The sequence below is a fragment of the Oncorhynchus keta genome, chromosome 11 (assembly GCF_023373465.1).
Source record: "Oncorhynchus keta strain PuntledgeMale-10-30-2019 chromosome 11, Oket_V2, whole genome shotgun sequence".
In the NCBI taxonomy this organism is placed as follows: domain Eukaryota; kingdom Metazoa; phylum Chordata; class Actinopteri; order Salmoniformes; family Salmonidae; genus Oncorhynchus; species Oncorhynchus keta.
Window position 1 is genome coordinate 25,608,105 of NC_068431.1, and position 15,122 is coordinate 25,623,226.

At 45.8% G+C, this 15,122-nt stretch overlaps 1 protein-coding gene across 3 annotated transcripts in view; it reads left to right on the forward strand.

The window, feature by feature from the left end:
- Positions 1-15,122, forward strand: part of LOC118389975 (rho GTPase-activating protein 32-like) — a 262,757-nt gene that overhangs the window by 153,483 nt on the left and 94,152 nt on the right. For all 3 annotated transcript variants that reach the window (XM_052529794.1, XM_035780032.2, XM_035780033.2), the window contains 2 exons: positions 1,208-1,299; positions 1,722-1,806. In XM_052529794.1, coding sequence (XP_052385754.1) covers positions 1,208-1,299; positions 1,722-1,806 — 177 coding nt within the window. The remainder of the gene's footprint in view (positions 1-1,207; positions 1,300-1,721; positions 1,807-15,122) is intronic.

The following is a 15,122-nucleotide window of genomic DNA, read 5'->3' on the forward strand; positions in this document are numbered from 1 at the left end:
ATTGTGTAGTTCCTTTGGCTTTGATGACTCATGATTAAGTATTGCTCTGTTCAGGTAGATTGATTTTGCTGTGATCTGAAAGGGGTGTCAGTGGTCTGATTGTGAACTCTCTGAGAGACTCTGGGTTGAGGTCAGTGATAAAGTAGTCTACAGTACTACTGCCAAGGGTTAAGCTGTAGGTGTACCTACCATAGGAGTCCCCTTGAAGCCTACCATTGACTATGTGCAGACCCAGTGTGCGACAGAGCTGTGACCCATTTTTGGTGGTTGTTTTGTCATAGTTGTGTCTTGGGGGGCATATTTGGGAGGGAATACTGTCACCTCCAGGTAGGTGTTTGTCCCCAAATGTGCTGAGAGTGTCAGGTTCCTGTCCAGTTCTGGCATTTAGGTTGCCACAGACTAATACGTCCCAGGGCCTGGAAATGGTTGATCTCCCCCTCTAGGATGGAGAAGCTGTCATTGTTAAAGTGGGGGGATACAGGTAGCACACATGAGGACATTTTTCTCTGTTGAGATAATTTCTTTCTTAATTTCTATACAGATTTAAAATGTTCCTTTTTTGACTAATTTAATAGTGAGTTGGGTCTCTTCCCTGTTTCACACCTGGTAGTTTGGTGGATGGGACTACTAGCTCTCTGTAACCTAGAGAGCAACCAGTGGTCTCTATACCATGTTTCTTGTAGGATGACAATGTCTGTATTTCCAATTTCTTTTAAGTCTGGGTTCCTGCTCTTTAGGTCTCTCTCTCTGTTAGCTTGGTGTTTCTGTTTTCCCTTGTTGACTTTAGCCACACAGGATGACTTGCTGTAATGTTGTCAAGTGCGTTTTAACCTCACTTGGTCACAGATTAGACTCTGTCAGGGGTCAGACTTTACCATTTTGGGTCAAACGTAGCGAGTAGGGGCCTGGAGTGGTCTTGCCTTTGGTAGGTTTGAATCCAACCGACTGCCCTTCTAATACACTCTCCTAACTTTTCTTCCACTCTTTCACTGTCTCTATCCAATTAACATGAAAAATACAAAAATATTAAGTAGCTACTTTGACAACAGTCACTACATCCTGGAATTGTTTCTTTGAACAAATTTGGTTTGGTTTGCACTGTCTCTTGGTTTCTCTCGCATGCAGGTCAACTCATATGGAGTTGTTTGTCAGAGGTGAAGTCACAGGTCATGTATTGACGAGTGTCTGTTTCCTTTCCAACATGCAGGCGCGAAGCGCCGAGGTCCCCGAACTGAGCGCCGAGCCCCTCTTGCGCTCCTGCAGCAGCACGGCCAGCATGAAGGTCAAGAACGTCAAGAAGTGAGTGGACCATCTGACTGAGTAGACTTACCCTGCTATGGGCCTTCTGATACCGCCTTAACTCCTTACATCTGCTACACATCTCTATCGATCATCCTTTTTCTCTCCATTTTGCTCTCTCTTTCGGCTCCCACCCTGTTCTCTCTTGCAACCTTTTTCTCTCTTCAGCTATCGCTCTACATCTCTTTCTGTCTCTTCCTCACTCTTGTTATCTATGTCCTTTTCTCAGTCTCTCTCTCCCGCTCTCCTTCAATTTTGCCCTTTCTACTGGATTTTATCTATTTTTGCCCTCTTTCTCCTCCCCTCTCTTGTACTATGTTTTCTTCTTCTCCACCCTCCCTCTTCCTTTACTCTCTTCATTATCTATCAGACCCCTAGGCCTAAGGCCTTCATCCTAACCACAGTCCCTCTCTGTATTTCAGACTGTTCTTCACCAAAGGCCACTTCCCCATGCTGGCTGAGTGTGCCCACTTCCACTACGAGAATGTGGACTTTGGCACAATCCAGGTAATCAGACACTTAGCAGAGCACTGTGGTGCTGCTATGTTTTCCTAAAATGTTGGACTGTCTGGTGTGCTGTGGTGGTAGATAAGGTTCCAACCTTGGTTGTGATACACTATATTGATATTGCAATGAAAACAGTGGTGTTGTTTCGAGTGTATATCCCAGTCTTAGTCTTTTCTGATGACACAGTTCATGAAGACAGTGGTCATTTGACTCCACCTCTTTGTTTAATGTGGTGTATGCTAAAGGTCGACCGATTTATGATTTTTCAACACCAAGACCGATTTATTGGAGGACCAAAAAAAGTTGCCCGATTAATCGGCCAATTTTTATTTATATATATATATATTATATATATATTTGTAATAATGACAATTACAACACCACTGAATGAACCCTTTTATTTTAACTTAATATAATCTATTTAGTCTCAAATAAATAATGATACATGCTCAATTTGTTGTAAATAATGCAAAAACACAGTGTTGGAGACGAAAGTAAAAGTTCCTTGCTCAGAACATATGAAAGCTGGTGGTTCAATATTCCCAGTTTCGAAGTTTGAGGTTGTAGTTATTACATGAATTATGTCGCGTTGGCTATTTCTCGCTATACCATTTGTATTTCTTATACCTTTGACTATTGGATGTTCTAATAGGCACATTAGTATTGCCAGCCTAATCTCTGGAGTTGATAGGCTTGAAGTCATAAACAACACTGTGCTTCAAGCATTGCTAAAAGCTGCTGGCAAACACAGTAAAGTTTGAATGAATGCTTATGAGCCTGCTGCTGCATACCACCGCTCAGTCAGACTGCTCTATCAAATCATAGACTTAATTATAATATAATGAAAATGTCATTTCAAACACAAAACATTTATTTCAGTGAAATACGGAACAGTTCCGTATTTTATCTTAACGGGTGGCATCCATAAGTCTAAATATTGCTGTTACATTGCACAACCTTCAATGTTATGTCATAATTATGTAAAATTCTGGCAAATTAGTTTCAACGAGCCAGTCGGCCCAAACTGTTGCATATACCCTGACTCTGCCTGCAATGAACGCAAGAGAAGTGACACAATTTCCCTAGTTAGCAACACTATCATCTCAGATTTTCAAAATATGCTTTTCAACCATAGCAAAACAAGCATTTGTGTAACAGTATTGATAGCTAGCGTAGCATTTAGCGTTAGCATTGAGCGGGCAACATTTTCACAAAAACAAGAAAAGCATTCAAATAAAATAATTTACCTTTGAAGAACTTCAGATGTTTTCAATGAGGAGACTCTCAGTTAGATAGCAAATGTTCAGTTTGTCCAAAAATATTATTTGTGTAGGAGAAATCGCTCCGTTTTGTACATCACGTTTGGCTACCAAAAAAAAACGAAAATTCAGTCATCAAAACTCCATAATATCGACTGAAACATGGTAAACATTGTTTAGAATCAATCCTCAAGGTGTTTTTCACATATCTCTTTGATTATATATCGTCCGTGGAAGTCTCCTCTCTCCCCTGAATCACATGGATGAATGCGTGCAGCTTGGAGATTACGCACCAATTTCGACAAAGGACACCGGGCGGACACCTGGTAAATGTAGTCTCTTATGGCCAATCTTCCAAAATATGCCTACAAATACGTCACAATGCTGCAGACACCTTGGGCAAACGGCAGAAAGTATAGGCTCGTTCAGGGCACATTCACAGCCATATAAGGAGACAATGGAAAACAGAGCCTCAAATTCTGCTCATTTCCTGTTTGAAGTTTCATCTTGGTTTCGCCTGTAGCATCAGTTCTGTGGCACTCACAGATAATATCTTTGCAGTTTTGGAAACGTCAGTGTTTTCTTTCCAAAGCTGTCAATTATATGCATAGTCGAGCATCTTTTCGTGACAAAATATCTTGTTTAAAATGGGAACGTTTTTTTATCCATAAATTCTATATCCAAGAAGTTAATATTGCCTGCTAACATGCATTTATTTGAACTAAATTTGCAGGTTTAAAAAAATATACTTCTGTGTATTAATTTTAAGAAAGGCATTGATGTTTATGTTTAGGTACATTCGTGCAACGATTGTGCTTTTGTTAAATCACCCGTTTGGCAAAGTAGGCTGTGGTTTGATGATAAATTAACAGGCACCGCATTGATTATATGCAATGTGGGACAAGCTCGTTAACCTAGTAATATCATCAACTATGTGTAGTTAACTAGTGATTATGTGAAGCTTGATAGTTTTTTTTATAAGATAAGTTTAATGCTAGCTAGATAGCAACTTACCTTGGCTCCTTGCTGCACTCGCGTAACAGGTGGTCAGCCTGCCATGCAGTTTCCTCGTGGAATGCAATGTAATCGGACATAATAGGCGTCCAAAAATGCCGATTACCGACTGTTATGAAAACTTGAAATCGGCCCTAATTTATCGGTCGACCTCTAGTGTATGCTGGTGGAATAGGCTATATGTGGTGAGGATGCTATTATTATTTTTAGCTATGTTTCTTCTTGTCAGCACAGCTAGACCCTGTGTTAATAGTTGGCAAGTTAGCCTGTTTTTTTCTGGTGTGCTTTACTAAGCATTTCTCCTTAGAAAATCTGATATTGGTTTCTGTTGACTCTGGGCAAAAATATTCAGCATCCATTCTAAACTGGGAATAGGAGGGAAGCAACACGAGCAGCGAGTAATACAAATCTTTGAACTTAATCCAATGCCTTTATATCAAAATGTTTTTCGCAAATTAAACACCAAATCTGCATGGTTAGCATGAGAGGTATTTCCACCAGTCACGTCTGCACTATTACCCAATGTATATTACATCATAAATCCGCTATACATAATGCCTAATACCCACCTCTGCTGACTCCTACCTCTATTGAGTGCATCTCCATATGGTGAAAGGAGAGGTGTATTATCTGAGCCTGGCTCAATGGCTCCCTCCCAGTGCAGGCGGAGGCGAAACACACACAGAAGGTGCTGCAATACCACCGGGGAGCCCAGAGCTCCACTGTTGTGGTGTTGCTTGCTCGATAATGGAACACACACACTAAAATCACGATACACACACAAACAGATCATGATTCACTCACACACACACAGGAATCACAAGAAGGATAATGATACACAGACAGATCTGCAAGCACTGGAAGAGGACAAGAACCATCTGAATCCTGTTATAGTGTCTCAGAAGTAGCTTGGTAACTTATCCCCTCTGATTGGTATGTGATGATGAATGTTGATGTAATACTTCTCCATGTCCAGTAGAGGTCAGCATTGTCACACTTGTTAGCACAGGAGAGATATTCCAGGAATATACTGTAGCATCATGGTGGGCAGAATCCTGCATTGACTCTCCACTCTCCCTCTCCACCAGGAGCTCCACCAACCAGCACAATCTCAGTGGTAATACAAAAATAATTTGCATCATTCAAAATCAACATTGGATAAAGAACAAGTTTTCCACACTGACTTCTGTGCAAACAAATCCTGTCAATCCTGTCAAATCCTGTCATTCTCAGATGGCATGTATCACTTTTTTCAATAAATAAATAAATAAAATGTATTTATAAGCCCTTTTACATCAGCAGATGTCAAAGTGATTTTACAGGAACCCAGCCAAAACTCCCTAGAAAGGCAGGGACTTAGGAAGAAACCTAGCTCTGAGGGGTGGCCAGTCCTCTTCCAGCAGTGCCGGGTGGAGATTGAGTACATGGCCATTAAGACCAGATCGTTCTTGAAGATGTTTAAACATTTGACCAGGGTCAAATAATAATCCCAGTGGTTGAAGAGGGTGCAACAGGTCAGCACCTCAGGAGTAAATGTCATTTGGCATTTCATAGCCGAGCATTGAGGTTGAGAGAGAGAGAGAGTTTGAGAGAGAGAGAGAGAGAGAGGTTGAGAGAGAGAGAGGTTGAGAGAGAGAGAGAGAGAGAGAGGTTGAGAGAGAGAGGTTGAGAGAGAGAGGTTGAGAGAGAGGTTGAGAGAGAGAGAGAGGTTGAGAGAGAGAGAGAGAGGTTGAGAGAGAGAGGTTGAGAGAGAGAGAGAGGTTGAGAGAGAGAGAGAGGTTGAGAGAGAGAGAGAGAGGTTGAGAGAGAGAGGTTGAGAGAGAGAGAGTGAGGTTGATAGAGTGAGAGAGAGAGAGGTTGAGAGAGAGAGAGAGAGAAGAAAGATAGAGAGGTTGAGAGAGAGAGAGAGAGGTTGAGAGAGAGAGAGAGAGAGAGAGAGAGAGGTTGAGAGAGAGAGAGAGAGGTTGAGAGAGAGAGAGAGGTTGAGAGAGAGAGGTTGAGAGAGAGAGAGAGGTTGAGAGAGAGAGAGAGAGGTGAGAGAGAGAGAGAGAGAGAGGTTGAGAGAGAGAGAGAGGTTGAGAGAGAGAGTGAGGTTGATAGAGTGAGAGAGAGAGAGGTTGAGAGAGAGAGGGAGAGGTTGAGAGAGAGAGAGGGAGGGAGGTTGAGAGGGAGAGAGGGAGAGGTTGAGAGAGGGAGAGGTTGAGAGAGAGAGGTGGAGAGGTTGCGAGGGAGAGGTTGCGAGGGAGAGGTTGCGAGGGAGAGGTTGAGGTTGAGAGGTTGAGGTTTTGAGGTTGAGAGGGAGAGGTTGAGAGGGAGAGGTTGAGAGAGAGAGGGAGAGGGGGAGGTTGAGAGAGAGGGAGAGAGAGAGGTAGAGAGAGAGGGAGAGAGGTAGGGAGAGAGGCAGAGAGGTTGAGAGAGAGGGAGGGAGGTTGAGAGGTAGAGGGGGAGGTTGAGGGAGAGGGAGAGAGGGAGAGGGAGAGGTTGAGAGAGTGAGGTTGAGAGAGAGAGTGAGTTTGAGAGAGAGTGAGTTTGAGAGAGAGAGAGAGGTTGAGAGAGGGAGAGAGGTAGGGAGAGAGGCAGAGAAGTTGAGAGAGAGGGAGGGAGGTTGAGAGGTAGAGGGGGAGGTTGAGGGAGAGGTTGAGAGAGAGAGGGAGAGGTTGAGAGAGAGAGGGAGAGGTTGATAGAGTGAGGTTGAGAGAGAGAGTGAGTTTGAGAGAGAGTGAGTTTGAGAGAGAGAGAGGTTGAGAGAGAGAGAGAGGTTGAGAGAGAGGGAGGGAGGTTGAGAGGGAGGGAGGTTGAGAGGGAGAGGTAGAGAAAGAGAGGTTGAGAAAGAGAGGGAGAGGTTGAGAAAGAGAGGGAGAGGTTGAGGGAGAGGTTGAGAGAGGGAGAGGTTGAGAGAGGGAGAGGTTGAGAGAGGGAGAGGTTGAGAGAGGGAGGTTGAGAGAGAGATGTTGAGAGAGAGATGTTGAGAGAGAGAGGTTGAGAGAGGAAGAGGGGGAGGTTGAGAGGGAGAGGTTGAGGGAGAGAGGCAGAGAGGTTGAGAGGGAGGTTGAGGGAGAGGTTGAGAGAGAGAGGGAGAGGTTGATAGATAGAGAGTGAGTTTGAGAGAGAGAGTGAGTTTGAGAGAGAGTGAGTTTGAGAGAGAGAGAGAGAGAGTGAGTTTGAGAGAGAGAGAGAGTGAGTTTGAGAGAGAGAGAGAGGTTGAGAGAGAGGTTGAGAGAGAGGGAGGGAGGTTGAGAGGTAGGTAGGGAGGTTGAGATGGAGGGAGGTTGAGAGGGAGAGGTTGAGAGAGAGGGAGAGGTTGAGAGAGGGAGAGGTTGAGAGAGGGAGAGGTTGAGAGAGGGAGAGGTTGAGAGAGAGGAAGAGGTTGAGAGAGAGGGAGAGGTTGAGAGAGAGGGAGAGGTTGAGAGAGGGAGAGGTTGAGAGAGGGAGAGAGGTTGAGAGACAGAGGGGGAGAGGTTGAGAGAGAGAGAGGTGGAGAGAGAGAGGTGGAGAGAGAGAGGTGGAGAGAGAGAGGTGGAGAGAGAGAGGTGGAGAGAGAGGTGGAAAGAGAGGGAGAGGTGGAGAGAGAGAGGTGGAGAGAGAGAGTTTGAGAGAGAGAGGGGGAGGTTGAGAGGGGGAGGTTGGGAGAGAGAGTGAGGTTGAGAGGGACGGAGGGAGGTTGAGAGAGAGAGGTTGAGAGAGGAAGGGGGGAGGTTGAGAGGGAGAGGTTGAGAGAGGTAGAGAGAGAGGGAGCGAGGTAGGGAGAGAGGCAGAGAGGTTGAGAGGGAGAGGTTGAGAAAGAGAGGGAGATGTTGAGAAAGAGAGGGAGAGGTTGAGAGAGAGGGAGAGGTTGAGAGAGAGGGAGAGGTTGAGAGAGGGAGAGGTTGAGAGAGGGAGAGGTTGAGAGAGGGAGAGGTTGAGAGAGGGAGAGGTTGAGAGAGGGAGAGGTTGAGAGAGGGAGAGGTTGAGAGAGAGGGAGAGGTTGAGAGAGAGGGAGAGGTTGAGAGAGAGGGAGAGAGGTTGAGAGACAGAGGGGGAGAGGTTGAGAGAGAGAGGTTGAGAGAGAGAGGTTGAGAGAGAGAGGTGGAGAGGGAGAGGTGGAGAGGGAGAGGTGGAGAGGGAGAGGTGGAGAGAGAGAGGTGGAGAGAAAGAGTTTGAGAGGGGGAGGTTGAGAGAGAGAGAGGTTGAGAGAGAGTGAGGTTGAGAGAGAGTGAGGTTGAGAGAGAGTGAGGTTGAGAGAGAGAGTGAGGTTGGGAGAGAGAGAGTGAGGTTGAGAGGGAGGGAGGGAGGGAGGTTGAGAGAGAGGGCGAGGTTGAGAGGGAGAGGTTGAGAGAGAGGGAGAGGTTGAGAGGGAGAGGTTGAGAGAGAGGGAGAGGTTGAGAGAGAGGGAGAGGTTGAGAGGGAGAGGTTGCGAGGGAGAGGTTGCGAGGGAGAGGTTGAGAGGGAGAGGTTGAGAGGGAGAGGTTGAGGTTGAGAGAGAGGGAGAGAGGTTGAGAGAGAAGGAGAGAGGTTGAGAGGGAGAGGTTGAGAGGGAGAGGTTGAGATAGAGAGAGGGAGAGGTTGAGAGGGAGTGGGAGAGGTTGAGAGAGAGAGGTTGAGAGGGAGATGGGGAGGTTGAGAGAGAGTGAGGTTGAGAGAGGGAGGGAGGGGTTGAGAGAGGGAGGGAGGGAGGTTGAGAGGGAGGGAGGGAGGTTGAGAGAGAGAGAGGTGGAGAGGTTGAGAGAGAGGGAGGGAGGTTGAGAGAGAGAGTGAGTTTGAGAGAGAGAGAGAGAGAGGTTGAGAGAGAGAGGGAGGGAGGTTGAGAGAGAGGGAGGGAGGTTGAGAGAGAGATGTTGAGAGAGAGAGAGGTTGAGAGAGGGGGGGGTTGAGAGGGAGAGGTTGAGAGGGAGAGGTTGAGAGGGAGGTTGAGAGAGGCAGAGAGGTTGAGAGAGAGAGGGAGGGAGGTGGAGAGGTTGAGAGAGGGGGAGGTTGAGAGAGGGGGAGGTTGAGGGAGAGAGAGGTTGAGGGAGAGAGACTTTGAGAGAGAGAGGTTGAGAGGGAGAGAGAGAGGGAGAGAGAGAGAGTGAGGTTGGGAGAGAGAGAGTGAGGTTGAGAGGGAGGGAGGGAGGTTGAGAGAGAGGGCGAGGTTGAGAGGGAGAGGGAGAGGTTGAGAGGGAGAGGTTGAGAGAGAGGGAGATTGAGAGGGAGAGGTTGAGAGGGAGAGGTTGAGAGGGAGAGGTTGAGAGGGAGAGGTTGAGAGGGAGAGGTTGCGAGGGAGAGGTTGCGAGGGAGAGGTTGAGGTTGAGAGAGAGGGAGAGAGGTTGAGAGAGAGGGAGAGAGGTTGAGAGAGAGGGAGAGAGGTTGAGAGAGAAGGAGAGAGGTTGAGAGAGAGAGAGAGGTTGAGAGGGAGAGGTTGAGAGGGAGAGGTTGAGAGGGAGAGGTTGAGAGGGAGAGGTTGAGATAGAGAGAGGGAGAGGTTGAGAGGGAGTGGGAGAGGTTGAGAGAGAGAGGTTGAGAGGGAGATGGGGAGGTTGAGAGAGGGTGAGGTTGAGAGAGGGAGGGAGGGGTTGAGGGAGGGAGGTTGAGAGAGAGAGAGGTGGAGAGGTTGAGAGAGAGGGAGGGAGGTTGAGAGAGAGAGTGAGTTTGAGAGAGAGAGAGAGAGAGGGTGAGAGAGAGAGGGAGGGAGGTTGAGAGAGAGGGAGGGAGGTTGAGAGAGAGATGTTGAGAGAGAGAGAGGTTGAGAGAGGGGGGGGTTGAGAGGGAGAGGTTGAGAGGGAGAGGTTGAGAGGGAGGTTGAGAGAGGCAGAGAGGTTGAGAGAGGGGGAGGTTGAGAGAGGGGGAGGTTGAGGGAGAGAGAGGTTGAGGGAGAGAGAGGTTGAGGGAGAGAGACTTTGAGAGAGAGAGGTTGAGAGAGGTGGAGAGGGAGAGGTTGAGAGAGAGAGGGGGAGGTTGAGAGAGAGAGGTTGAGAGAGAGAGGTTGAGAGAGAGAGGGAGGTTGAGAGAGAGAGGGAGGTTGAAAGAGAGAGAGGGAGGTTGAGAGAGAGGGGGAGGTTGAGAGAGAGGGGGAGGTTGAGAGAGAGGGGGAGGTTGAGAGAGAGGGGGAGGTTGAGAGAGAGAGGGAGGTTGAGATAGAGAGAGGGAGGTTTTGAGAGAGAGGGAGGTTTTGAGAGAGAGAGGGAGAGGTTGAGAGAGAGCGAGCGAGCGCGTGTGTGTGTTCCGGAGTTTCAAATTGAGCAGTCGCTGCTGAAAAAAATTAGCTTCTACAAATATTGAAATACATGGTTTTTCGAGTGAAGTACATCAAAAGAAAGCTGCAAGACTGAATAGGAGACAAAACAAGCAACAAGCAAAGAAGATAGGCTTTTGAAAAAGTAACTATTTTTCATAAAATTGTACAGTTATCTTAGCTAGCTGAATTGTTTACCAGTTGCTAAGCAGTTGCTAGGGACTATCCTGGAAGAAGCTAGCTAGCTAACAAAGAATAACAAAGAATATCTAGTTAACAGAAGAAAAGAAAGACAAAATAAGGACAGAAGAAAAAGAACATCAAAGTGAAACAGTTCTCTAAAGACACAAGAGACATAATACAAGAAGCGTTGCTATGAAAATTGTTTACCCACCAGACATCCAAACAGAGAAAGCTAAGAAAAGTTTCAAAGGTTTGTTGATGGGACAGAACCATGAATGCCCGTTTGCAGATCTTACCAGTTGCAAAACAAGAGCAAATGTAATTTTTAATACCTAAAGAGGGCACATATGGAAAATACTTATTTGCAACCATTTCCCTTTCTAAAAAAAAAGAGGCATCAGCCAAGGATGTCAGATCAGCATTTTTGAAGAAGCTCACCAGAGCAACATGTATCAAACAATAAACTTATATAATAATGGAACTGTATTGATACAAGGCAATGATTCAAGCCTCCGGGCTTTTGAGAATAGGTTTGCTACCCTCAAAGCAGAAGCTGAAATCATCTCAGAAACTGAGGAAAAAGTCTAGGAGGGAGATAGAGAAAAGCAGGCCCCAATGGTCTCTGTGACCCAGCAAGAAGCCCTCAGTGTCACTCTACCTTCCTCACCTGCAGCAGACAGAGCCAAGGACATGTCTACAACACTACGAACACCTGCTATGCAACGTTTCCACAACACCCTCTCTCTAGTCGAAGCAGAGGTCATAGAACAGAGAGAACAAGCTTCAAGAGGAGGACACTGTCCAGAAACTTAAAGAAGAGATGAAACAGTTCAGGGAGGAGAGCAGAGCATCTATTGCTAAATTAGAAAGCAGAATGGACAAGCTGAGTCAGACAAATGATGACCTCAGAGACCATCTGAGCACAACAAGAATGGAGCTCGAACAAAAAGAGAGGTACATTGACACCCTCAACCGGCAGAGAGTCATTGTGTCCTCTGCATCTAGAGAACATGTCCACCAGCTTGGTACAACACAAGCAGAACCTGAGACCAGCATGGCCTCCACCACACAGCCTGATGACACTGCACCAGCCTACCAGTCTACTCTAGCCCAGATCAGCATCCCAGTCTACTCTAGCCCATGTCACCCTACCTGCTTCCCAGTCTGCTCCAGCACAGTCTGCTCCAGCCCAGGTCAGAATCACAGCCTCTCAGTCTGCTCCAGTCCAGGTCAGAATACCAGCCTCTTTGTCTGCTCCTGCCCAGGTCAGAATACCAGCCTCCCAGTCTGTTCCAGTCCAGGTCAGAATACCAGCCTCTCAGTCTGCTCAGTCCACCCAGACAATCACCCACAACTGCAATCCTTATTGATTCAAATGGGAAGTTCTTAGTCCAGGAAAGATTATCACTAGACACCAGGTGTATAAGTTCTGGTGTCCTACAACTGACAGTGCAATGCAGCTACTCAGTCAGACCAGGATTGACACCCCTGACAACATCATCATCCACACTGGCACAAACGACCTTCATGCCAAAGGTGAAAATGTACCTGGGGCAGTGAGAAGAGTGGCAGAACGGGCGCAGGCTATGTTCCCAACAACCAGGATAGTTTTGTCCACCCTCCTACCAAGAAAATACTTCCCAGGAAAGTTGATTGACAAAATAAATCAACAGATCACTGTGGACTGTGCCTCACTGCTCAACGTCAGAACGGCTCACCACCCCACTCTGACATGTCAACACTTATATGATAATGTACATCATGATCAGGACAGTATCAGAACCTTTGCCAAGGACCTAAAAGATGCAACACTTGGCAGGGATCCACACACCCATTACCCCAGCAACAGAGGTCCCCCGCCCCACCTTCTGAAACAACAGTACCTCCACCATCCCCAGGAGAAAAGAGCCAGGCATGGCTTCGACGGAGCACAGCTCTACTAGGCCGGGCCCAACACAGCACAGATTTACCAGACCAGACCCGCCTCAGGACAGCACGACTAGACCCGTCCCATCACAACACAACACAGCTCTACTAGACCAGGCCCATCACAACACAGCTCTACTGGACCTGGCCCATCACAACACAGCTCTGGCCACTACTCCAGGGTCGGACAGAACACTGTCCTTCAGAGAAGTACACCACATGATGCAGTCCACACCATGTATCATTCAGATCATTAGCCTACATATGCTGAGGTAACCTCTGGCAAAAGACACCTAGAACAATCAGAGATTGGAGAGGTGCGCCAACTACTGCAACTAATATGCAGACTACTGAGCTAGACAGTCCCTTTAATTCACACACACACACACACACACACACACACACACACACACACGCACAGGGTTGCAGATTGCATTGTACTTATTTTTTTGTGCAATCTTATTCCATTCTTATTAATTTGTTTACAACTTCTTAATTTTATTGGCACCGGTATTGTGTGTGTGTGTGTGTACATATACATAATTATTATTATTTGATTTTTCAATGTACAAACCAGTGAATATCACTTATTATAAATGAGATCAATAACTATCTGCTCTTGGAATATCCAGGGCCTATAGTCTTCACATTTTGGTTATAAAACAACAAATCCAGAATTGATTAAAAACATCAAGGGACAGGACATCCTAATCCTGCTGGAAACATGGTGTTGTGGATACATACTCAGTTTCCCTCAGGCTATAGAGAAAGTTTACTACCATCAATCAAACATAAAAATGTTAAACGGGGCCGAGACTCAGGTGGAATCATCATTTGGCATAAGCAGGACTTAGCACTGAATGAAATTAAAAAAGGTACCAGTCATTTGGCTAAAACTTAACAAAGGTACAATCTATTGTGACAATGATGTTTACATATGTGCAGCTTATGCTCCTCCTTCAGATTCATCAGTTTTTTTTACAATCTCCATACAGAATTCATTACATTTCAGGCAGAGGGTAAAGTGCTTCTTTGTGGAGATTTCAATGGAAGAACAGGTTCTGAGCCTGATTACACTGATGCTGGAGGTAACCACCACATATTTGGACACCCCTCCTTGTACGGTAGCCCTATTATAAATAATAGAAACAATCCTGACCAAATACTGAACAAAAATGGGAAGGAGTTAGTGCATCTCTGTCGAGCCTTGGGCCTGTTCATGCTTAATGGTAGAATCAGAGGGGACTCTTTAGGTCAGTTTACTTACTGCTCAGCTCTTGGGACAAGTGTAGTCGATTATGCGATCACTGACATTGACCCCTCCTCCATTAGTGCATTCACTGTCAGACCACAGACACCATTGTCAGATCACAGTCAGATCAGCGTGTTCCTGAAGAAATTAACCGGCAATATTCATTTTAAAAAACAGCCCAATAAACTCTACAACATAAATCAATCGTACAGATGGGTTTCAAACAGTGCAGAGAGATTCATTGAAACGTTGAACTCAAATGAAATGATGAACTCTATACAGTTTTTCAATAACTCACAATACCAAAACAATAAAGATGGTGTCAATTCGGCTACCCAAAACATCAACTGCATATTCCAAAAAGCAGCATCCAAAGCAAATTTGAGAAAACCAAAGAAATGTAACATCAGAAACAAAAAAATGAAATGTTTCTGACAAATGGTTTGATAATGAATGTAAAACAATTAGAAAACACCTAAGACAAATGTCAAACGAAAAACATTGTCACGCCCTGACCTGAGAGAGCCTTTTTTATGTCTCTATTTTTGTTTGGTCAGGGTGAGATTTGGGTAGGCATTCTATGTTTCTTTATTCCTATGTTTTGGCCGGGTATGGTTCTCAATCAGGGACAGCTGTCTGGCGTTGTCTCTGATTGGGAATCATACTTAGGTAGCCCTTTTTCCCTCCTTTCAGTGTGGGAAGTTGACTTTTGTTAGTGGCACTATAGCCCTGTAAACTTCACGGTTATTTCTTTGTTTGTTTTGTTGGCAACATTTTAAATAAAAGGAAAATGTACACTCACCACGCCGCACTTTGGTCCACTTTTGACGGCCGTGACAAACAAAGCAGCAAAACAACCCAGAGCTACGATATGAATACTCTGAAAGAGTATAAACAAACACTGAAACGCAAAAAAATTGGAAAAAAAATTGAAAATGCAAAAATCAGTTCTGGGACATGGAACAATTTAAGCACAACAAAGCCACAAGAATGAGCCATACAAGATGTAGGAATTTGGAAAACTTATTTTGATAATATATACAAAAACATCCCACAAAAAGCTTGCCTACGGAGCTGTGAGGGGAACGGCACCTCAGTACCTCCAGGCTCTGATCAGGCCCTACACCCAAACAAGGGCACTGCGTTCATCCACCTCTGGCCTGCTCGCCTCCCTACCACTGAGGAAGTACAGTTCCCGCTCAGCCCAGTCAAAACTGTTCGCTGCTCTGGCCCCCCAATGGTGGAACAAACTCCCTCACGACGCCAGGACAGCGGAGTCAATCACCACCTTCCGGAGACACCTGAAACCCCACCTCTTTAAGGAATACCTAGGATAGGATAAGTAATCCTTCTCACCCCCCTAAAAGATTTAGATGCACTATTGTAAAGTGGCTGTTCCACTGGATGTCATAAGGTGAATGCACCAATTTGTAAGTCGCTCTGGATAAGAGCGTCTGCTAAATGACTTAAATGTAATGTAAATGTTAAAACAGAA